General features: G+C 45.8%; 2 protein-coding genes across 2 annotated transcripts; both read right to left on the bottom strand.

The window, feature by feature from the left end:
- Positions 1-1,138: 1,138 nt before the first annotated feature.
- On the bottom strand, positions 1,139-2,077 carry LOC121073513 (olfactory receptor 2A2-like). The gene has a single exon (XM_040564484.1). It carries the CDS (start codon positions 2,075-2,077, stop codon positions 1,139-1,141), a length of 939 nt encoding a protein of 312 aa, XP_040420418.1.
- A 9,510-nt stretch (positions 2,078-11,587) lies between these two features.
- Positions 11,588-13,043, bottom strand: LOC121073450 (protein H2A.5-like). The gene is given in 2 exon segments (XM_040564364.1): positions 11,588-12,477; positions 13,033-13,043. Coding segments are annotated over 2 exon segments (792 nt in total). The 3' UTR covers positions 11,588-11,696.
- Positions 13,044-23,831: the final 10,788 nt, after the last annotated feature.

Below are 23,831 nucleotides of genomic sequence, written 5' to 3'. Positions count from 1 at the left end.
CTTCCATTTCTCCTATCTTGAAAGACGACAGATATCTCAATCGCTATATGTTTCAAAGGAAGGTCTCAAGAATAGGCAACTGCAGTTATTCTCCTGAATGAACATATAAGGAAGGAACCTACAAAGACCTGCTTCGGATGAGGGGTAGGGAGATTTATTTTTACATCCTCCATACTCTTGCCAAGTAGAACGATGCAGATTTAATCGCCTTTCTGGAGGAATTTTGTGTTGAATGTGCTCCATCATTTTGAAAACCTTATCCCGGTTAGCGGCCTTGTTTTCTTGGAGGGATGATCCTGCAGGCAATTAATTTAATGGGAGCCAGTAGAACAGTGGAATATCTAGCACTAGTTAGATGTGTAAACACAGGGACTGAGGAAGATTTTCCAAAGCATGATTGTCAGCAAAGAGATCTGCAGGAAGAAAGATATTTGAAATATGGTTAAACAGGAAAGCACTAAGGACCTACATTCTGAGTCGGGGCCAATGCCAATTCTCAGTGGGAATCTCCACTGGCTCAGTCAAACGAACTTCTGTGGGCACCAGCTTGGCAAAACCACCCACAGCTATTTTCTGCACTGCAGCTGTCATCATGTTCACTTCCTGCATGGGAGGTCTCAGAGCTAAAGGTGTGCAGAAGCAAAACTCTTCACAGGCTGATTCACCTTGCTAAGAAGCAAAGCCCTTTAACAACATATTTTCTCTCTTCTTTATAATAACTGAGTTGAATCTCTAGTATCCTAAGGATACAGGAAATACAATTGTGGTAGGGAAAAATCACATCTTACTAATACTCAGAAAAAAAAAAAAAAAAGAAAAAAAAACACAACTCTTACAAAGTATTTTATTCTGACTCCTACTCAAAATGAAGACAGACTATCTTTTTCCATCTGTCTCAATAGCCCAGTTAAAACCTACTGCCTGCTTAGAATGGCTGTATATGATGAAGAGCAATTAGTTATCTCTAATAAAATGAATAATAATTAGTCATCATGTTGTGGTATTCATTAGACTGTACAAAGAAACAGAAATAAATGCATTTGTTTTGTTTTGTTTCATTTTAACTGCTTAAAATACCAAAAGAGCTCAAGAAGAAACAGCAGAAAGACAAGAGACAGGTAAAACCTTAGAGCCTGTACTACACTGAATGAAAGACTCTTTTCCTTCCCTGGAGATTCAGCAAGGCTTCCTTCACCTGTTTGTTCCTCAGAGTGTAAATCAGGGGGTTCAAACTTGGGTTGATGACACTGTAGAAGAGGGAAAGAACTTTTTCCCTCCCAGATGCATTTCCACTCCCAGGAACCATGTACATGAAAATGGCATTTCCATAAAACAGCCCCACCACAATCAGGTGTGAGCCACAGGTGGACAAGGTTTTATGCCATCCTGCCACAGACTGGATGTGCAGAACAGTGGCCAGGATGTGCAGGTAGGAAATGAGGATTAAGACCAAGGGGAAGAGGAGGAAGCACACACAAACAGCAAAGATCAGGACTTTATTGACAGTAGTGTCAGTGCAGGCCAGCTTTAAGACAGCAAGAATTTCACAGAAGAAGTGGTCAACATTGCAGGGGCCACAGAATGGCAGCTGTAAAGCCAGAGAAGCTTGTAGTGTACCAAATGTGAACCCAAAAGCCCATGAAACTGCTGTAAGGGTGAGGCACAACCTCCAGTTCATGATGAGGAAGTAGCGGAGGGGATGGCAGATTGCCACATAGCGATCATAAGACATAGCAGCCAGCAGCACGCACTCTGTAAGTGCAAAGATTAAGTAAAGATGTATCTGTGTCCCACACCCAGCAAAGGAGATGGTTCTTCCTTGTCCAAGGAGGTTCCCCAGCATATGAGGGACATTGTTGGAGGCATAGCAGATATCTACGATGGAGAGGTGGCAGAGGAAAAAGTACATAGGGCTGTGGAGGCGGTAGTCCAGGCAGATGAGCACAAAGACGAGTGCATTTCCCATCAGAGTGGCAGAGTAGAGGACAGAGAAAAGGACAAAAAGAGAGACACGCAGGACTGGGTTGCTGGAGAACCCGAGGAGGATAAATTCTGTGACAGCTGTTTGATTCTGCATGCTGTGCTAAAGGTGCAACAGCACAAACCAAGACCGCTAAGACCTGGAAGGGAAGGAATGAGGGAAAGAAAAGAAAATTGAGAGTTTTCATATGAATGTCATGTCCTTTCTTCTTTCCACTACAGCTTCCATCCCCCCCTTTTCCCTCCTCCTTCACTGGAAGGTGCATAATCCTCTAACCATGCTGAGCAATGTAGATTTGAATTGCAAGCTCTAGACTTTGCACAAACTTAAAACTTCTTTAAGCAATCTTGCACAATTGTATTGTCTAGCTTTCCCCTGATATTTTTCTTTTTCTGTTGTTGTTGGGTGGTTTTGTTGTTGTTGTTTTTGGTGTGTGTGTGATTTCTCTGTTGGAGAAAATAACAGCTCTTTATCATGATGAAGATGGCAGATGTTGATTAAGATGAAGGTAGAACATCTTAATAGCAGCTATTTTAAATTAAGTCAATATGAAAATAAATGCATCATTCGCAGAATAATTCTGTTTTTGTTATTAGTCCAGAACAGTGTTTCTGATCCACTGCTGTGAGTCCTTTAAGTTAGTGAAGTGCATTCATATTGAATCCTGCAGTTGCTTGATGTGTAATTTTATATCTAACTTCACTTCAGATTACTGAACAAACAGAGCTACACTTGGAGGTACAGTACATAGTTATTGCTAAGAAAATGTTACTAGTATTTATACAAAGGAGTTTCCTTACCTATAATATCCAAACAAATGTGCTTTTTTCAGCTCTGTGTTTCTGATTAGGGAAATCTTGTTAGAAGGTTCTGAGTACCTTCTCAGGCAGTAGGTGAAACCAGGCTGTTCCATTCCTTTCAGCTTCCTTAATTCACTTGTTTTTAAAGCCAAAGTTTTCTATGCAAAATGTCTGAAGGGACACTGTTTTGATTGCCAACAGGAAGCACAAAAAGGAATCTCAAGTAGAAATCCCCAGGGTTCAGTGCCTGAACTCTAGGGATCCTTTCTGAAAGTAAACACTTTACACTTTATTCCGAATTGGATGTGGCATTGTACTTACAAAGGCTTCTTCTCCCACCTCTACTATAAGAGCTACAACATGTTGTCTTGGGAAGGCAGATATCTATTCCTGCAGATAAAGTAAGATTAGATTATTTTTAATGTTTGTTAGCTAAAATACATTCTGACTGTAATACAGAAGATACAAAGCCTTGTCTGAAACTTCCTTATTTGTCTGAAACACCCTTTGGATTCCTCCCAGCTGCAGATCCATCTGATTCAGCATTCTGCTGCAGGCAGTTCTGGCTGCCAAGGTTCCAGTTTCTTCTCCTTTTAAAACTATCAATATGTATATTGTAAACAGTTACAGTGAGGCACAGTAACAGCAATAAAAGCCACAGTCAAAATGGAAGGTGGAGAAAACTTCTTTTAAATTCCATTAGTTTTTCCTCCCAGCAAGTAGTTTATGGGTGCTAGGCCTGGGTGAGCACTGTGCCACTTACTCATGACTGTAGAAAAGGGAAAGAACTTTTCCCCTCCTACATGCATTACATCAGGGACTCATATCCAGGATGTAACCAAGAGACTACCAAGCCTCGTACAGCCTAATGACTACTATCCAATGCTATTGTTTCATGTCCAGGCAACCCTTTATGGAGAAGTCCAATCATTCCCACAGCGATCATGGCCTGTTTGTGCCAGCTTTGTTCTGCCCACAGTAGCAGGCATACAACTGTGTAGGAGACGCATCAGGGAAGTGATCCAGTGGAACCTACATCGTGGTAAATGGCTTGGCTTTTAGCCAGCTCATTTTCTGTTCTGCCTCTCTGAACTGCCTTGCAAATGCTCACAATAGCACCAGAGAGGGGTCAGGTGTGCAAAGCAGGCTTGCATGGTCATTTCTGGCTCAAGAACTTTTATGCTTATAAATTCAGAGATGTACTGCATGGAAAGAAAATTTTAATATGTATTTTCACTGAACACTGCTGATGTGTTTTTACTCAAGTAGGCAGCTAAGTACCACACAGTAACTCACTCAGGTCTCCCATGGCAGGAAGGGGGAGAGAACTGGTACTCACAGAAGTTTGTCTGACTGAGGCAGTGGAGATTCCTGCACTCTACATTTGCCCTGATTCCGGATGTAGGTTATAGACTCAGGATGGTTATAGCCAGACAGTGCGGCTGTTTCTAGAACACAGAGATGAATGAGGAAGCAAAATCCCTCTCCCAAGGCACCTATGCCACAAACAAATCTCTAACCCATTAAAAGTCACCATCAAAGTGACTTCTATATGTTGCTGTACCATTTCACAGTGGATGGGAGTGACATGGTGAGGGACATAGCTGAGGAGAACATTGTGAAGGACTGATAACCAAAGGATTAGCGTGCTACCTACAGCGTTTGAGTATCTGGGTCTGTAACACAGCTGCACAGCCTTTATTATACTGTTATCCTCCCATTTGCTTGCAGTTCGGAGACAGAGATAATTTTGGCATGCACCAAGTCATAGAACAAGTTAGACTGGAAGGGGCTTCTTGGCTCCTGTGTTCCTGCTCCCCATTTCTGAAGCACGGTAACTCCAGACACAAGGTACTTTGCACATCCTCCGCATCATTCTTGCCAGTTTCTCTTTTCATACCGCCTTGTGGAGGGAAGAATGGTCTTATCCTCGTGACCCAGGTGGGTGCAGAGCCCTTCAGTAAAGTAGGAGTCTCCTTGTGCCCACCTGTGGATGACCTTTCCTCCAGCGACAAAGCTCCTGGAGTTCCCTTGGACCTGTGGCACAAGGTGCCTCTGGGCTCCTCAGTTGGTGTCCATTAGCTCCATGCCCATTAGCTCCATGCCCATCAATGCTCTGTTAAAAGCTGAGACTGTCAGAGAGCACAGCTGGACGTGTGACTCTACTCCTTTTGGCCACTTGGTGTGCGATTGAGGAACACCCATGTTCATTTGGAGTATGCTGGTTCTCTGAATGCCGGGAAACACACTGGCTCTGTTACTCCCTTCTGCTTTACACAGGGGTTCAACGAAGATGGAGAAGGACTCTTTTGGAGCCTGGCGCTGCTTCAGCTCAGCAGAACCAGAAGCTTTCAGTAGCAACAGGGAGCTTTTTAATTCAGCAAAACACTGTCCTGCCGAGTGCCTGGGCTGGCTGGACACACCCATACTGGGGCTTGAGGGAATGGTGTATATCTCCGGTATGCTCATCCAACGCCTTGCTCAAGGGCTTTTTCTCCGCGGGCTTGAGGCTTACTTCCACTCCTCCCCCCAAGTCCTTCCTCATTAGGACATTGATGGGAATCACTAGGAGGAAGATTAGATTTTAGCCATGTTTTGCTTTTGAAATTATTTGGATTTAACCTCCTGAGCGCAAGTCCTTGCTAATATGACTCCGTTTGGCCACACAAGCGTGAACCTGCACTCTACCCCACTGTTATTTTCCCCTAGACTTTACACAGCTGACCCAAACCAAGTGAACAAGATACGGGTGTCTTTCTTTCAAGACCTTCCTTCTAATCACAAGGCATTATTGCATTGCCGTCATGGGCCAGGACTTCAGCAGCTTCACCTTTCACGGCTCAACAAAGGCCAGGGACACCAGGGCATCTAAGCATCTGAATTGCAGCCAGTGTTTGGTATGTTGCACAATGAGGTGCTCAGAAGAGCATTTCTTTCTCCCCATCTACAGTCCCGCACAGTCTCTGGCAGTTTTCTCAACAGGGATCTCTGTTTGGTTTGGCCCTTAGTTGACAGCCTCTGGGATTTGGAGAGGGGTTTCAGAGTGTTTGTACAGCTGCAAGTCAGATTCACTTGAGCCCTAAGATGGCAAAAGAAGCACTGCTGCACGGTACGAAAGAAGGGTGAAAATGGCTCTCTTCCAGCGAGCAGGGGTGGATTGTGAAACAGGTGGAAGAATGGGGAAGGAAATGGATGAGAAGGGGAGCCGAAAGGTAAGCTGAGAACAGGGGAAACCCCAACTTTTATCTGATGGTGACCAACAACAAATGCTACAGGAGCAGCGACTGTGCCTGACCTCCCCAAAAGCCAATGCATTGCCATAGCCTGAACTGAGCCAGTGGGACACAGGGCCCTACTCAGTGCTATGGGTAACGGAGCCTGTGTCAAGAGATGAGCCGCATGAGGCATCATTAAGGAGTCGGAGCATAAATGATAACAAGCCTGACAGGGCTTCTGATAATCACACAGGGGGCTCTGAGGATAAACTCCCTGTGTCGTTGTTGTGCTGCACCTGAAGGCCACGGTGGAGGTTGTTAAAGAGTTCTTGTTTTGGAAAGCCTTTCTGTCTGCTGGGGATGATGTTGGGGGCTAGCCACACAGAACATCCAAGGAACACTTCATGAAGTCCCCAGGGCTGTGAGCAAAGTGGACGCAGCAGCACACAGTCCCTCCCTCAAGACAAAGACCAAAGGGCAGCATGGCAGATGTAGCGGGGGAAGAAGACCCCAAGCTTTAGCTGTGACTCTCACCACCTGGTGAGGGACTCACACGTTTCTCAATGGTGGGAAAATCAACCACGCTACAGTCTGCCTGCCTCCTCCGCTTCCTCACTGGCTGTCTTGCTGGAGTGAGTAATGGCATTAGCGAATCGACTGCCACGTGGCTTTGTGCAGAAGCCCGGAGCCTGGGCACCCACCCAGGGCCCCTCGTCAGGCACGGACTGCCCGTGCATAGGCTGTGTTCCTTTTTGTGCTCAGGCAACATGGATTGGAGGTGGCACAAGTATACGGCCATGCCCTCCAGTTGCACTGCTCTCACAGGCCTGGACACAGTGCAACCGTGCCACTGCTTGAGCATCATCGGAAGACAAAGAGCGCATTGCGTTACCCACAGGAGGAGGCAGAACGGCACCCTTGGAGAGGCAGAAGGTCTCTCGCTCTTGGGAAAGCTCAGTTACAAAGCTGTACACTCAAATCTGTGCGTGTGCCCGAGAAAGCTGAAGGAACACTCTCAGCACTCAGAAACCCTCTCTGGCTTCCTGGAAATAGGCAAAAAGGAATTGCAGTGGTTAAGCCAAGCCTGCCTTTAGGTTCTACATGCATGTTTGGTGCGCAGCACTCCCTTTTGCCTCCAGAGCTCAATGAGCCCTTCATGAGACACATGCTAACAAAAGTGCACCACAGGAACACATGCAGACAGTTCAGTGCAAAAATACATGAAAACAACCTCTGGTTCTTATTCAGTAGAGGGATCACAAAAAGTTTTGCATCTCATTATTAATCCCAATTAGTATAAAGGTATTTCTACACCTCCACCACCACCACTCTACACCACCTCCGTGCCGTCTTGAAGAAGTGCAAAAGGCTTTGTTTCCAGCAGAATCATTTCAACTTCTCTGGAAAACACACCTCATCTCTTGCTTTCTTTAATCTCATTTATTTTAATGGCTACTTGTCAGGAATAAAAGCTCAACTCGCGCTGGTGTTATTCTGAATCCAAAGATTTGGTACTCTGGTTAGGGCCAACAAACTGCAACCAGGATTGAGAAGCAAGGGTCACTTGGAGCTTCTGGAGGACCAGAATGGCTCCTTTTTATTTTCCCGTGCACGAGAGCCGTAACACAGAGGGCTCTTCCCAGTCACTGCATCTAGCTCTTCCTTGGTCTTGCCCAGCAAATATGTGCTGTTGTCCTCTCTCAATTTCCCACACTGGCCGTGGAAATATCCTCTACAGCTCCAGCACGCCCTTTCCTCCAAAGTATTGAAGCTGCAATCCTGTGCCATTGCTGAAACCTTTCCCTCTCTGCATTCCTGCATTCCTCTCCTTTCTTTCTTTGCACTCACGTTCTCTCCCTTCATTGTCCTTGAAGGCTCTGAAAACATCTGATGCAATTTACAGCAGGTCTATACGTGCCTTCTCTTGGTCCCTCTGCTCTTCCAAAGCTTGCCTGTGCCTACATCTCCTGTTCCCTCCTCAATCCGACTGCTAAGGATTCTCCCTTAATGCCCTGTGCACTGGAAGCAACCTCCCTCGTTTGGACTAGCAGTCTTCCTTCCACCACCCAAAAGCTTGCCAAAGACTGCCAAAGAAAGGGCCTGATGCAACACTGTGCCCTTACTCTGGGGCCTTGCAGAGTCCTAGCGCAAAGGTCTGAGAATCAGTTCAGCTCTGGGGAGGACAGCAAAAAGGACACAGGCTGTGTGTATGACTGCTCAGCTGCAGGATCTTGTACTTCAAGGTGGTCTTCTTCCCACCTTAGAGCTGGAGACACCTGCTCATTAGCAGAGACGTTGTAAGCAGTGAGGAGGCCTGTAATTTTGAAGTTTCATATTCAACGTCCATTCTCCCTTCCCCCAGTGCAGTCTTAACCCACAGGCAGAAACAAAAACTTGTGACTAAAGTAATGGGGAACATAGTTAAAAGTATGAGAGAAAGACAAGAAAAAAAGAGAAAGAAAGGAAGGGAAGGCAGGAATGAAGGCAGGCAGGCAGGCAGGATGGAAGGAAGAAAGGAAAGAAGAGAGAGAGAGAAAGAGAGAAAGAGAGAGAGAGAAAGAGAGAGAGAGAGGAAGAGAGAAAGAGAGAGAGAGAAAGAGAGAGAGAAAGAAAGCGAAAGAGTGAAAGAGCGAAGAAAGAAGAAAGAAAAAGAAAGAAAAAGAAAGAAAGAAAGAAAGAAAGAAAGAAAGAAAGAAAGAAAGAAAGAAAGAAAGAAAGAAAAAGAAAGAGAAAAAGAAAGAGAAAGAAAGAAAGAAAAGAAAGAAAGAAAGAAAGAAAGATAAGAAAGAAAGAGAATAAAGAAATAGAAAGAAATAAAGAGAAAGAAAGAAATAAAGAAAGAAAGAAAGATAAGAAAGAAAGAGAAAGAAAGAAAGAAAGAAAGAGAAGAAAGAAAGAGAAGAAAGAAGAGAAAGAAAGAAAGAAAGAAAGAAAGAAAGAAAGAAAGAAAAATGAAAGTAGAAAACATATCCCTGTTAGAAATGAATGGTCAGACAGATGCTCACCCTTGAAAATTTTGGAAATTTTTGGAAATTTTGGAAAAAGTCTAGTGCAGTTCTGTTGTGGTTTAGCCCGGCTGGCAGCCAAACACCACACAGCTGTTCGCTCAACCCTCCCCTCTCCCTCTCCGGGATGGGGGAGAGAAACGGGAAAGTGAAGTCTGTGAGTTGAGATAAAGACAGTTTATTAAGACAGGGAAAATAATAACAATAATAATAATAATAATAGTATTAATAGTAATAATGTGTACGAAATAAGTGATGCACAATGCAATTGCTCACCACCCGTTGACCGATGCCCAGCCGATCCCCGAGCAGCCGGCCCCCCCCCCTCCACCCCGGCTAGCCACCCCTATATATTGTTCAGCATGACGTCAGATGGTATGGAATACCCCTTTGGCCAGTTTGGGTCAGCTGTCCTGGGTCTGTCCCCTCCCAGCTCCTGCTGCATCCCTAGCCTGCTCGCTAGCAGGACAGAGCGAGAAGCTGAAAAGTCCTTGGCTTGGTGTAAGCACTGCTCTACAACAATTAAAACATCAGCATGTTATCAGCGCTCTTCTCATTCTAATCCAAAACATAGCACCCTGCCAGCTACTAGGAGGAAAATTAACTCTGTCCTACCTGAAACCAGGACAAGTTCTTTTATAATGTACCTCAGCATGGGTCAAACATAAAGATCTCCTTGAACTCTCAACAGTTAACAATTTCTTGAGCAAAGTGCTTCACACTTTCTATAAAATTGAGCACTGTGCTAGGCCACCTCTAGGTCTACTCTGTGGCAATGCTTCTGAAAACAAACAAACAAAAAAAAAAAGGAGGTATATCTGTACTTTTGTTTGCAGATTTTGATTCCTCTCATAGGCATAGATTGCACATTCCTCTTTATTCAGGAATGGTTTCCAAATAATACCTCACCCCTGCCCTTCTCTGAAGTTTGAGTTTGCTTGAAAAGTTTTGAATGGAATGCATTTGTCTATGGAAACTAGAAAACACACTTCTGGGTCTGGCTGGGATGGAGTTAACTTTCCCTGCAGTGGCCCATACAGTGCTGTTGTCTGCACATGTAGCTAGAACAGCACTGGTATCACACCAGTGTTGTGTCTATTGCTGAGTAGTGCTGGCACAGCATCGAGATTCCCTCCAACCCCCCCAAGAGCCAGCAGGCTGGAGGTGGGCAAGAGGTGGGGAGGGGACATCACCAGCGCAGCTGACCAAAGGGATATGCCATGCCATATGGTGTCACACTCAGCAATAAAAGGTGGGAAAGGGGAAGGAGAGCAGGGGCTCTCGTTATGAAGACATCTGTCCTATGTGTATTGAGGCTCTGCTTGCCAGGACGTGGCCGAGCGTCACTCATTGATGGGAAGTAGAGAGTAAATTTTTTTCCTCTCTCTGTGCTTCTGCAGGGTCTTTGCTCGTTTTTATTTTTTTCCCTCTTACTTTCTTCTCCCCCTCTTCTTCTGAGGAAGGGAAGTGAGAGAGCAATGGTGGAGTTCAGCTGCCCAGCAAGGTAAAACCACCACGACTTCCCCCTTGCAAGTATGCCCTTCCCTTCTCTTCTTTACCCTGCCTTTCCAGGCTCCACTGTCGGGGGGATAATGGGATACCCCACAGGAAGGCCTGTCTCTTGTGTCCTTCACCCTGGAAGAGAGGCTGACAGTTTGCTCAGGCTGGATCAGGAACCTGAGTATTTGCCTGTGCTCCAACTGGGGTGTGAGCAGGTGTCTGGCAGGGAGCATACAGGGTGGGGAGCCTGTTAAATGAGAAGAGGCTGCTCAAGTCCTTGGAGCATGTCCAGCACTGGCCTCCATGGGCTTCAGCAGCCTCTTTTTCTTCTAGTGTCAGGCAAGGCACCACCAGAAGAAGAGCAACAACTGCCAGGCCTGTTACACGCACCTCTCCATCTGACCAGCCAGGAGGAGATTTTCTGAGACGGTGCAAACAGATCCTACCCCCAGGCGGGAGCTCCTCTGAGAAGAAGCTCCCACAAGAAGCCTGGTCCCAAAGGCCTTCTTATAGACCCCATGGGCAGGTGGCCCTTCCCCCGGCAGAAAGAGAAGGGAGGGAGAATGGAGCAACGTTGTGGAAGAGAAGTGCCTTTTCTTTGGCCCAAGAGCTGCCCTGCATCATCATGAGCATCCCCTGGTCCTCCCTTGAAGGGAATGAGGGATGCGGTGCAGAGACCATGCTTGGACAACCCTGTCACACGGACAAGGGGCTGAGGGAGGACCTGCTGCTCTCTGGTCACTGTCAGGTGCCGCTTTGATAACCCACGTGACCCCCTATTTTGCCCCACATGCTCTCCCTCTCTCTGCTGTCATGCTTAGGCTCCTGTGCAGGAACCGTTCTCTCCTGGACAGGGAAGGCAGTGCAGTGAGAAGGCCCTGGAAGCTCATCTGCTGGCAAAATGCTGAAAGGCAGACTGGGACCCTGAGCAATTCCTCCACAGATTCTTCCCCGCTGCGACACTGCCAGATGTCACTGTTTAACAAAGCAGTCCACTGGCGGGGTGTCCCCTCCTTGCTGTCCCCCATGCTCCCTCTCCTCACTTCACTGCCTAGCATCCACAAGGCATGCCCCAGGCACAACATGGCATTTCAAGGGCTTTTATTGGACCATTAGACCAGAGCGGTGGATTTGTCAAGAGCCGGGCAAACAGGACAGCCCTTGCCATGCTGGTCTGGGACAGGAATGTCTGTTTTCACTTGGCAGCGACAGCAGCGGTGGCATGGGCAGGTGCAGCCCGTTGCCTGCGCCTTCTCCTCCTATCCTTGGCCTTCTTCTTTTTGGAGGGTGAGGCCACGCGCTGGCTGTGGGGGACAGCCCTGCTGTGGTGCCTGGGCTTGCCTAGCAGGAGCTGCTTGAGCGCAGGGCTGTTCCGCACAGCCATCTGCAAGTGGCCCGGGGAAATGCGCTGTTGGTTGCTCTTCTTGGAAATCTTCCCAGCCATGTCCATGGTCTTGTGCGTCACCCACTGCAGCACAGCAGCCAGAAAGACGGGGGCCCTGGCTCCAAGGCGCTCGGCGAAGTGGCCTCTGCGCAGCTGCCTGTCTATGCGGCTCACAGGGAAGAGCAGCCCAGCCCGGGAGGAGCGGGAGGAGCGGCTCTTCTTGGCCTTTGCTCCCCTGCCTGTGGAGGGGCCCCCAGAGCACGTCGCTTCAGGCTCCCGCTCCTGCTCAGGCACCGCGCAGACCTCCTCTGCTCCGGACATGCTGCTCGCGGCTCAATCCCGAGGTGTCTCCAGGCTGCGCGGGCGGATCTCCCTGTGTCCTGACTGCCTTGCCCCTGCTCTTGCTGTCCTTGTTGGCCCTCGCGGTTGGTTTCCGTCCACAGGCCCTGCGTGCCCCTGCCCGTGCCTGTGCCCGTCCTTGACGGCCTGTCCGAGCGCTGCGTGTAGCAGGGTGGCTCCACGTGCACTGCCCAGTGCCCACCCCTCTGGAGATGGGCTCCGGACCAGGCCCTCTCCTGCGCAGGCTCTGGTCCTTTATCCCCTGGAGGGGACCAGTAGGCAGGAATCCCCCTGTGACCTCACCCCCCTGCCTGTGACCTCACCCAGCAGGGGGCTCAGGGACCACCCTGCTCCTGCTCCTCCCATTGCTATGGAAGAGGCTGTCCCCACACCTGGCCTTGCCAGGATGAGCCTCCTCCCTGCTCTCCAGCCTGGCCCTGCCCTGTGACCTCTCTGCATCAAAGGCTGCCTCCCGCCTCCAGCCCAAACCCTCATTTCCACTCCTGGGGAGAGAACCTCCCTCCCCTTGCCCTTCCCCATGTCTCAGGATCACGGGGCCATGCCACAGCAGGACCTCTGAAGTCACAAGTAGCCTTCTGAGCTCATCCAGACTACCCTCTGCTCAAGCAGAGTCAGCTACAGCAGGTTGCCCCGGCCTGGGTCCGGTTGGGTTTGGAAGAACTCCGTGGCTGGAGACTCCACAACCTCTCAGGGTGACCTCACTGCACCTCCTCCAGGCTCAACAGTCCCAATGCTCTCGGCATTTCCCTCCAACCAAAGCCCGCATTTTCCCTAGCCTTCCACGTACTTTTCTTGCATCTTCCGGTTCCTCGTTCTCTTCCCCTTCCCTCTCCTTCCCTGTTGGGCATGTCAAGGTGGAGAGTGACCCAGACGGAAGGAATGCCAATCCCAGCCCGACGCCTGCTGTGGCTAAGCAAGAAACAGGTCCCTGGGGTGTGGCTGCCTGGGACAGGTTCGTCTGGGCAGGGCTGTGAGGGAGAAATGCCTCGAGAACATCTCAAGAACACCTGCAGGATATTGTTGGCTGGGGCACTGTGTCTGCTGTGCTTCACTCCAGAGGCAATGCAGGCAACGTGCTCTGCCTGGATGTGGATCCCGAGGTCTCTTCAAGTGCCTTCCTTCAAGACTGAAAATTTTCAGAGACCTTTATTTGTGATTTCTGCAAGTTCAGCCTTCTTGGGTTTTCGTAGCAAGACAGGGAGCTTGCCAGGTGGCACTTTTTGTTGTTGTTGTAGTTGATGTTATTATTATTATTTTCATTTTTATTAAACTAAGAAACTCATACCAAGGTGTCAGTTAATCACTGTTTAGGTAGTCCCCCTGCTCACATTGCCCAAAGTGGGCTTCACACTTCCAACTCAGTCACTTGCAGTCATTGGTCCCAGCCAACATGGGTTCATGAGGGGTAGGTCCTGCCTAACAAATTTGATTTCCTTTTATGATAAGATCACCCATCTAGTCGATCAAGGGAAACCAGCTGATGTGATCTTTTTGGACTTCAGCAAAGCTTTTGACACGGTTTCCCATAGGATCCTACTGGACAAAATGTCCAGCATACAGCTAAACAAAAACATCATACGATGGGTGAGCCATTGGCTGACGGGCAGGGCTCAAAGGGTTGTGGTAAATGGGGCCACATCTGGCTGGCAGATGGTCACTAGTGGGGTCCCTCAAGGCTCCATTTTAGGGCCAGTCCTCTTCAATGTTTTTATAAATGATTTGGATGTAGGACTAGAAGATGTTCTGAGCAAATTTGCCGACGACACTAGACTTGGAGGAGTTGTGGACTCGGGTGAGGGTGGAAAGGCCTCGCAGAGAGATCTGGACAGATTGGAGAGCTGGGCGATCACCAACCACATGAAGTTTAACAAAAGCAAGTGCCGGGTCCTGCACCTGGGACGGGGCAACCCTGGCTATACGTACAGACTGGGCGATGAGACGCTGGAGAGCAGCCCTGCAGAGAGGGATCTGGGGGTTGTGGTTGACAGCAAGTTGAATATGAGCCAGCAGTGTGCCCTGGCAGCCAGGAGGGCCAACTGTATCCTGGGGTGCATCAAGCACGGCATCGCTAGTCGGTCGAGGGAAGTGATTGTCCCACTCTACTCTGCGCTGGTGCGGCCTCACCTCGAGTACTGTGTGCAGTTCTGGGCACCACAGTACAAAAAGGACATTAAACTGTTGGAGAGTGTCCAGAGGAGGGCAACGAAGATGGTGAAGGGCCTAGAGGGGAAGACGTATGAGGAGCGGCTGAGGTCACTGGGCCTGTTCAGCCTGGAGAAGAGGAGGCTGAGGGGGGACCTCATCGCAGTCTATAAATTCCTCGCGAGAGGGAGTGGAGAGGCAGACGACCTGTTCTCTGTTATCACCAGTGATAGGACCCGTGGGAACAGTGTGAAGCTGAGGCAGGGGAAGTTTAGGCTGGACATCAGGAAGAGGTTCTTCACCGAGAGGGTGGTTGCACACTGGAACAGGCTCCCCAGGGAAGTAGTCACTGCACCAAGCCTGTCTGAATTTAAGAAGAGATTGGACTGTGCACTTAGGCACATGGTCTAAACTTTTGGGCAGACCTGTGCGGTGCCAGGAGTTGGACTTGATGATCCTTATGGGTCCCTTCCAACTCGGGATATTCTATGATTCTATGATTCTATGAACTCAAACAGTAAAGGCAGGTCTTCCCCTTGGCCCCATATTCCTCCCCTAGTTGAAGAAACTTCAGGTCTCTAAGTAGCCAGAGAGATGCCAATTAAAGTGAATCCCAACCTCTCCTGTTTCCCTGCTTTTTATTTATGTGCTATTTACTCTCCCACAAATCAAGGGATTTCGGGATAGCTTTGTCAGTGTACCTGGCAGCCTGATGAAATGCAGAGGCAGTGCCTGCCAAAGAAGGGTGGCAGCTGGAGTTGCTTTCCTTCCCTCCAGGTCACCTCTAGCAGAAGTGTGGAGGAGCTAAATCATGCTGCTTAGTAGAGAAGCAATATCTCATGGACCCAGAGCTTTGCCTTTTTGTTTGTTTGTTTGTTTGTTTGTTTCTGTTCTGAGAATATTGCATTTGCTGTAGTTGTGGAGTTTTAGAACCACTCTCTGAGATGATGGGAAGTCGACTCTCCTTCATGCATGAGGTCACTTCAGAAACAGTGTGTTTTCAGATGCCCGTACCACTGGCAGGAATGCGTTCAATTTTATATTTGTCTACTGGTATTGATAGCAAATTCTTGTTGATTTCCAGTCTCCCTGAGTTCATAGCATCAATGCCATGTGATTTTTAAAGCTTCCATCTCTGTAAGCAGTCATGGATCCAAATTAGTATCTATGAAGTATGCTGCTTTTGTGGCATTGCTGCTTGCAAGGGCTCCATGAATTGAGGTCTCTGACTACATGGTCTTCTCTCGAACGACAGGAACCTCTTAGCATAAGAAGTGTTTGGATGGCAGTATTTTACAGATCCATTGGATTTGGTTTTCCTGGATTTCTTTAGCATATTGAAAAATAGAGATCTATGTTTAAAATTCATAGTCAGGATTCCCAATTCAAACAGCTCAGGTGAAAGACTCAATATTGTAGGAGTTTTCATATGCAACAGCAGAAATCAAAATGCTGTTCTTGAATTGCCATCAAGGTCTCTTGTCTATTAAGGTTATTGCGAGTTTCTTGCTGTTGGGAAGATAAAGGTCTGAAACTGCGCTTTTGCCCCAGCTCTCACAGAACTGAGCGCACTTGTTTGTCAAAAAGTAGCTTCAGAGTAAGTAAAAAGCACAACAGGGCGACAGTAGGAAGACAGTGCTACTTCTCCATATAAGAAAGCTGGGACCTGACCATCTGCTCTGGGAAAATGAACCCCCTTCCAATCTGGGGCACGGGGGTTAAGACTTCCCGTTTTACTAATCATTATGGAGGGGAAAAGAAATAAACGAAAAAAAAAAATCTTAAAAGTCTGCATGCAGAGCCCTCAAAGAAAGGCAGAGAGCATTACGGGTGTTCTGAAATACGAAGTGGATGGCATTGCTCACGGTTACAGCTCGGGGGAAAACCTTGTCCCACGCGAACCTCTGTGAGCTGTTTGCGGCACGACGACCAGAAGATGGCAGCAGGTGACACTGAGAGCATCCAGGGATGCTACATTCCCTTCAGGGATGCCCAGTTGTTTCGTTGTGCTTAAACAGAAAACTTTATTGATCTTTCTCCTACAGGCAATTGTAAGCAGGACACACGGAGAAAGAAAATGCTTATCTTAGAAGTCCAATTCCTTCTCCTTCACCCTCTGAAGGAAATTCTGGGAACTACAGCGATTCTGGGAACAATAACACTCTGACCTCAAGTCTAGTGACTTCTACACTAAAATAGCCAATTTCTGCCCACCAGTTACGTCAATTTTTTAGCTTTTTCCCAGCGATAAAGCCTTCGAGAGATCTTTTACAGTGTTAAGGTTTAATACTCCCTACGCTCTGCCCAGGAACATCTGCATACAATGACACTTCTACGATGTTGGAACTCCCTGCACCCTTTCATGGAGACCACACCGTGAAGCAACACAGACTGCATTTCAGGATTTTCTTGCCTTGCTGCCTTGCTCTTTCTATGAAGGTTTCACCTGCACACAAAGGAGTCTTAATGTGTGGCTATGAGATTCATGACATTCATGATCCATTTTAAGCACAAACAACTGCATAGACCTGTATGACTAGGGTAAATGAGAGCCCTAAAACCCATCTTTACCGAACCACAAGTTGTAGACATCTATTTCATCTTTAGTACTCTCTTGCTCTTATCTAAATGAGAATTTTACACTGACTACCTACGGAGGAATGTACATCGGTTTAAAGTCATCAGATGAGATTTCGTACTGTATTCAGGTTCTGATTGATAACATTCTAGTAAAAAGATTTCATCCTAAATTTACTTAGGATACTTATACTATAGTGTAATTTTAAAATAATTAAGAATTGTTGAGTATAGGGTGCTGGTTTTAAGTATAAAATCCTACTGGTTTAATTTCTATGTCAGAAAAAGTGCATTTTCTGGTAAACATTGGTTTCTTGGACCACATTTGTTCTCAGCATACATTACAGTTGGCTTCCATAGCAGTGAAAATCTGTTTGTGTTTGTGCTATGTATTTTTCTGAGGTAAATACTACATTAAACTGCAGAGCATTGTAACAGAAATAATAAGTTTGGTATAAATGGTATCTGAATGGAAATTTTTATGTAGAGGCAGCTTATTAAAGAGTTAGAACAAGGAATAAATTAATTGTTGCAGAATGTTATCATTCAAATACCCAGAAAACAACCAGGCCAGTAACTTAACGCCATAAAGATACAGTGAGAAAGAGATGAGAAACAGTCTTGCAGCCATAAAATACTCAAGTAAGAAAATAAGGAATGCTGAGACTGAGTAATTTTTCCTTATATTTTCAAGGGGCAAGAGAGAATAGTCATGCGTATATCTCAGGAAATCTCTACTTGTGGAAGATGTAAATGGCACAACTAAAATTCAGTTAATAAAGATTAATAATTATTGCCAATCAAAAAGAAGCTCTGAAGACATGATGAGGAACCCACATCTTCTGTCACTTCTCACCTGTGGCACTACTGTTCCTTCCCAGAATACTTTGACACATATATATCTTTGCATTTGTAAGTATGAGAGAATGAGAGAGTGAAATCTATGACAGAATGAGCATAATTTATGTTAGTTTTGCTTAAAATAGGAATCACCTCCCACTTTCAGAAGGAGTCACATTGAGCTTACCTACAACAACCATAGTAAAGAACGTAGATTTTTTCTTTTTCGTATCTAGAGAACAAGGAGCATAGCATAAGGTTTTAGAGCACTGCTTCTACCCCATAATTCTCTTATGTTTTCTTTGATTTTTCTGTTGTATCCTACACCACTACATGTGTTTTCATTTTAAAAACCTACTCACCAATATGCACCTTTATAAATTAAAATGTATTCTTCTCTGGAAAAAAACTTAAAACAATCCATCTTCACTCCCCTCATTTTACCTAATTTCTCCTTCAACTTTCTGTGCCTCCGTGCCATACACCACAAAGGCTCAGAAAGATATTACATCAAGGAAATCCAAATAAATAACAGGACATATCTCTTAAAAGCAAATATTTATTTTATTATGCAATAAACTTCTGTGCAAACATAGTACAAGACCCAGCCTTAAAGGTACTGCAAAGTATTACAAACTGTAGGAGAATAAATTCCTTCGTTTATTCTAATGTGGAAAAAGAAATGGAAGGACAACAGATAATATTGTGTATTTCACTGTTGCTTTCAGTAATGTCTTCTGCCTGAGAGAAAACACAGCCTCAGACTGCATGTTGTCTTCCTCCTAAACACATAGTTGAGCAGGTAATCGTGCATTATAGTTCTGTGTGCAAAATGTAGATCCTGCAACAGGATTGTGGATATCGTACCAACAAAATATCAGGTTGCCTGAAATTGGTTGTTAGATTTATCATAGAATCATAGAATGATTTTTCTTGGAAGGGATGTTTAAGATCATCTAGTTCCAACCCCCTCTGCCCTGGGCAGGGACACCTTCCACTAAATCAGGTTGCTCAAAGCCTCATCCAACCTGGCCTTGAACACCTCCAGGAATGGGGCATCTTTATCTTCTCTGGGCAACCTGTTCTCGTGCCTCACCACCCTCAGAGTAATGAATTTCTTCTGAATGTCTAATCTAAATATACCCTCTCTTATTTTAAAGCTGTTACTCATTGTCCTATCACTATACTTCCTGTTAAAGTCCCCATCCATCTACGTTGTAGGCCCCCTCCAGGCACAGGAAGACCACTATAAGGTCTCTAAGGATTGCAGGACCTTGCACTTGGCCTTGTTGAGCTTTATGAGGTTCACAAAGGCTTACCTCTCAAGTGTGCCAAGGTCCCTCTGGATGGCATCCGTTCCCTCCAGCATGTTGACAGCACCTCACAGCTAAACAGTGCTAGTTCCAATACTGACCACTGAGGTATGCCACTTGTCACTGGTCTCCACTTGGACATTGAGCCATTGATCACAACTCTTTGAGTGTGACCATCCTGCCAACTCTTTACCCACTGAATGGTCAAATTCACGTTGCTCCAATTTAGAGACAAGGATATAATGTGGGACAGTGTCAAATGCTTTGCAGAAGTCCAGGTAGATGACGTATAAATACCTGAGGTGTGGGAGACAGAGGGATTTGGCCAACCTCTTTTCAGTGGTTTGTGGGGACAGGACAAGGGGTAATGGCCACAATAGAGCACAGGAAGTTCTGCACCAACATGAGAAAGAACTTCTTCACAGTGAGGGTGACGGAGCACTGGAACAGGCTGCCCAGGGAGGTTGTGGAGTCTCCTTCTCTGGAGATATTCAAGGCCCGTCTGGACGCCTACCTGGGCAGCCTGCTCTAAGGAACCTGCTTTGGCAGGGGGGTTGGACCCGATGATCTTTCGAGGTCCCTTCCAACCCCTTTGATCCTGTGATTCTGTGATTCTGTGACATCAGTTGCTCTTTCATTATCCACCAATGCTGTAAACCTGTCCTAGAAGGCCACCAGTTTTCTCAGGCATGATTTGACCTTAGTGAAGCCACATTGGCTTTCACCTATTACTTCTTGGTCTTCCATGTGCCTTGACATAGTTTCCAGAAGGATCTGCTCTGTGACCTTGCTGAGCACAGAGGAGAGACTGACCGCTCTGTACTTCACCAGGTCTTCCTTCTTCCCTTTTTAAAAATGGGGGTTATGTTTCCCCTATTTCAGCCAGGGGGAACTTCATCGGACTACAATGACTTCTCAAATATGATGGACAGTGGCTTAACAATTTCTTTTGTCAGTTCCCTCAGGGTCCATGGATGCATCTCATCAGGTCCCATGGACCTTCACATTCCTTAGATGGTCTCAAACCTGATCTTCTCCTACAGTGGGTGGTTCTTCATTCTCCCAGTCCCTCCTTTGCCTTCTGTAACTTGGGCTGAAGTCTTGCCAGTGAAGACTGAAGCAAAAATGCCATTGAGTACCTTCTTCATATCCCAGGAAATCTGCTTTCCCATTTCCTTCAGGCGAGGGCCCACAATTTCCCTAGTCTTCCTTTTATCACCAATGTACCTATAGAACCCCTTCTTCTTGTCCTTGACATTAGCTTTCCTAACCCGATCCCTGGTTGCTCAGATGATTTCTCTGTATTCTTCCAGGCTTTCTGTCCTTGCTTCTACCCTTTGTAGGCCTTCTTTTTCTGCTTGAGTTTGGCCAGGATCTCCTTGTTGATCCATGCATGCTTCCTGGCTTTTTTGCCTGACTTCATCCTTTTTGTGATGCTTTGCTCCTGAGCTTGGTGGAGGTGATCCTTGGATATTAACCAGCTTTCTTGGGCCCCTTTGTCACTGACACTGGCATCAAACTGGCATGAATGGTATGGACTGAGGTTCCACTCCCCCAGCAACTTTACTTTAAAGACCTCTTCACCAGTTCGGCAAGCCTATGACCAAAGATGCTCTTCCTCTTTTCTGATGGGTGGACCCCATCAGCCCCTAGCAGACCAGGTTTCTCAAAGTGAGTCCCATGGTCTGTGTAGCTGAATTCCTGTCTGTGACATCAGTCCTTTAACCATCTGTTGATTTGCCAGGTTCAATTGGCCCTTTCAAATTGTTTCCCTTTAACCAGGAGGATTGATGAAAAAACTGCCTGTGCTCTTCAGTCCCTAACTGCTGCTCCCACAGCTCTGTAATCCATATTGATATTCCAGGATACTCCATTTAGCAGACTTCTTCAGAACAGGTGGAGGTTGACATTGAGTAGCCTGTGCTTGAAAAATCTTCTTGCTACGTAACCCAATAGTAATGAGCCAGAAAACGGACACATATATAACGTACTTAATAACCAAATTTCCACTGTGGATTAACACCAGAAAGCTGCCATCCCATGGCCAATTTAAATCACAAAAAGCAGTTGCTGCTTACTCTTGTGTCATGGCTTTGTTTGAAAGAGTTAATTGTCTTTGTAGAGGCTTGCATAATCCTGTGTTTTGGATTTTTGATGAAAATAGTGATGATAATACACCAATGTTTTTAGCTGTTGCAGAGAGTGCTTACAGAGAGTCAAAGACTTTTCTACTGATGCTGCCCTACCAGCAAGGAGGCTGGGAGTGCACAAGGAGCTCGGAGGGGACACAGCCAGGGCAGCTGACCCAGATTGACCAAAGAGATATCCCATACCATATGATGTTGTGCTCAGCAATAAAAGCTGGTGGAAAGAGAGAGGAAGGGAGGCACATTCAGAGTGTTGGTGTTTATCTTCCCAAGAAACCATCACATGTGATATGCCCTGCTTTTCTGGAAGTGACTGAACATCTGCCTGACAATGGGAAGTAGTGAATGAATATCTTGTTTTCACTTGCACACACAGATTTTTCTTCACCTAATAAACCATCTTTATCTAAGCCTGTGAGTTCTCTCACTTTTAACTTTCTAATTCTCACCCCCATCCTGCCATAGAGAGAGGGAGAGAGCAGCTGCGTGGTACTTAGCCGCCTGCTGGAGTTAAACCACAACATCTTGTGTACCTCCACAAACTTTCACAAAACTACAAAATTAACTGCATGCTGTATTGCTGATCTGATTCAACATAGAACTAAGCTACAAGATTTAATTTCATTCCATATCACCCCACTTGGCTAACTGCTTGGCCATATGCAAATACATGTGCACATACATGCAAATACACAGGAGAAGGTCAGCAGGTCAGTTCTGGTCACAATGCTCACATCAGAAGTTACTTCACAAAACTTGATACCCAAGGTGTCATTTCACCAGAAATATTTTGATTCTTGAGGGTCACATCAACGTGATTGAAGAGTTATGTTTGGAGCACAGCAGCAGTATTCAGCTATGACTGAAACTAGCACCCACGAAAGAGCAGGGTGCTATTATAGACATCAAATTCAAGCCATTCAATAAAGTTGGATGCACATTTGGAAGTATGGATTCAGATTTTCAAGAAAAATGGTCAGAACACTCAAGGAATAATATAATAAATGAATAAATGAACTTTCTTCTCCACTGAAAACAAGGTTAAAAACTGTTAGCATTTGATCTCTACTATTATTATTATTATTTAAAACCATGATTCCAGCTAATTCTAGTTGGTGTAAATCATGCATGTATATGCACATTCCTACTTGAACCGTGCAAAAATGTGCCCCTTTTTCAGCTGAAAATCAGAAGAACAGCATTAAAGTCCAGAATCTGCCTCTGAAATTCAGGCACAGTGTAAATTGACCACCTTTCCAAATTATTCATCCCCCACTAATATGATAAGACAGGTATATTTGATTTATCTGCAGCACCCAAGTGCCCTAATACTTTTACTTCTTCCAGTTCAGCTGAGACTGCAAACCCAGCCTACGTCATTAGCAATGCTCAGTGTTTGACTGCCAAGAGAAGGCCTGGAGCAATCCAGGGCAGGACAAGCCTAGCTCTGCCTCAACTTGTCCTGAGAACAGCTGCCTCACATGGGAGCAGTACATTCATGTCCCCTGCCAAAACGTTTTTAAAATTGCATTCAGAAAGCTAGATACCAAGGGCAGCAGTTTCTGGAGTACTGAAATGACTGAGGAGCCCAACTACCTTTTCAAAGGAACCCATTTCACTTACAGAGTTCCTTTCTAAAAGTTTTCCGAATCTAGCAACTGATTATTGCCACATATGCTTACTTCTTTAGATGAATGGTCTGCTATTCAGGTAGGAAAAATACCCAGAGCATGGGAAAGTTGGAAAATAATATTTTCCTTTTGTATTAGAGCAGAGGAGGAAGAGAAAAAGTCAATAATGATAGTCAATATAAATGAATATTTCCATCCACTTAGCATCAGTGACAATAATCCCAGTTAGTCTGATCTCAAAAAGCACCTGGCACACGCCATTCCTGTGAGTCTTGTTATTGTTCTTGGCCCCGGGGTAAAAACAGGCAGTCTCTGTCCATCAGAATAACCTTTTCATCATGAAAGAAGAGCAAAGAAATCAGAGGTTTCTTGCCACTTATCTCTAGATGTAACAGACAGTCCCTCACCTTTTCAACTTTATGTCCTTCCTCCTCCAGTCATTTTTTGCCATTTTTTTTCCAGAAGCTGATGCCAATTTGTACTATAGGCCAAGATAACAACTGAAACTTCTTACACTGAAATTTTATACAAAACACTGGTCTTTTAATTAATCACATGTTAAGCAGACCAGGTCCAGGGAATCAGAAGGGTTTGGTACCTCTATTTCTGCTCTCTCCCTCAGCTTGATGCATAAATAGATGGTTCAGTTTAAAACAGGCTGTTTTAAGAACAGTATTTGAATGTGCAAATATTTAGGATGTACTGTATGTTGCTAATGAGCACATCAGACCAACACGACTTACAGAAATATCAGTCTGCATCTAACACTTTAATTTCTGTCTGAATGAGATGAGTGACTCAAGAATGTTTTCTGAACAGCAGCCTATGTTTGTCATGATTGAGAAACTAAAGAGCCAATTGAAATGCAAAGTTTTCAAAAATCTTAGCTCCCAATTTTAAATCATGTTGTGATTCAGTTCCATCAGTCACTCAGGG

The sequence above is a fragment of the Cygnus olor genome, chromosome 1 (assembly GCF_009769625.2).
Source record: "Cygnus olor isolate bCygOlo1 chromosome 1, bCygOlo1.pri.v2, whole genome shotgun sequence".
NCBI classification, from domain to species: domain Eukaryota; kingdom Metazoa; phylum Chordata; class Aves; order Anseriformes; family Anatidae; genus Cygnus; species Cygnus olor.
The sequence above is the reverse complement of the archived record's forward strand: the minus strand, read 5'-3'. Positions and strand labels throughout refer to the sequence as shown.

What these genes read in the sequence shown, in the direction of transcription:
- LOC121073513 (XM_040564484.1), bottom strand. Translation starts at nt 2,077, where the DNA reads ATGCAGAATCAAACAGCTGTCACAGAATTTATCCTCCTCGGGTTCTCC.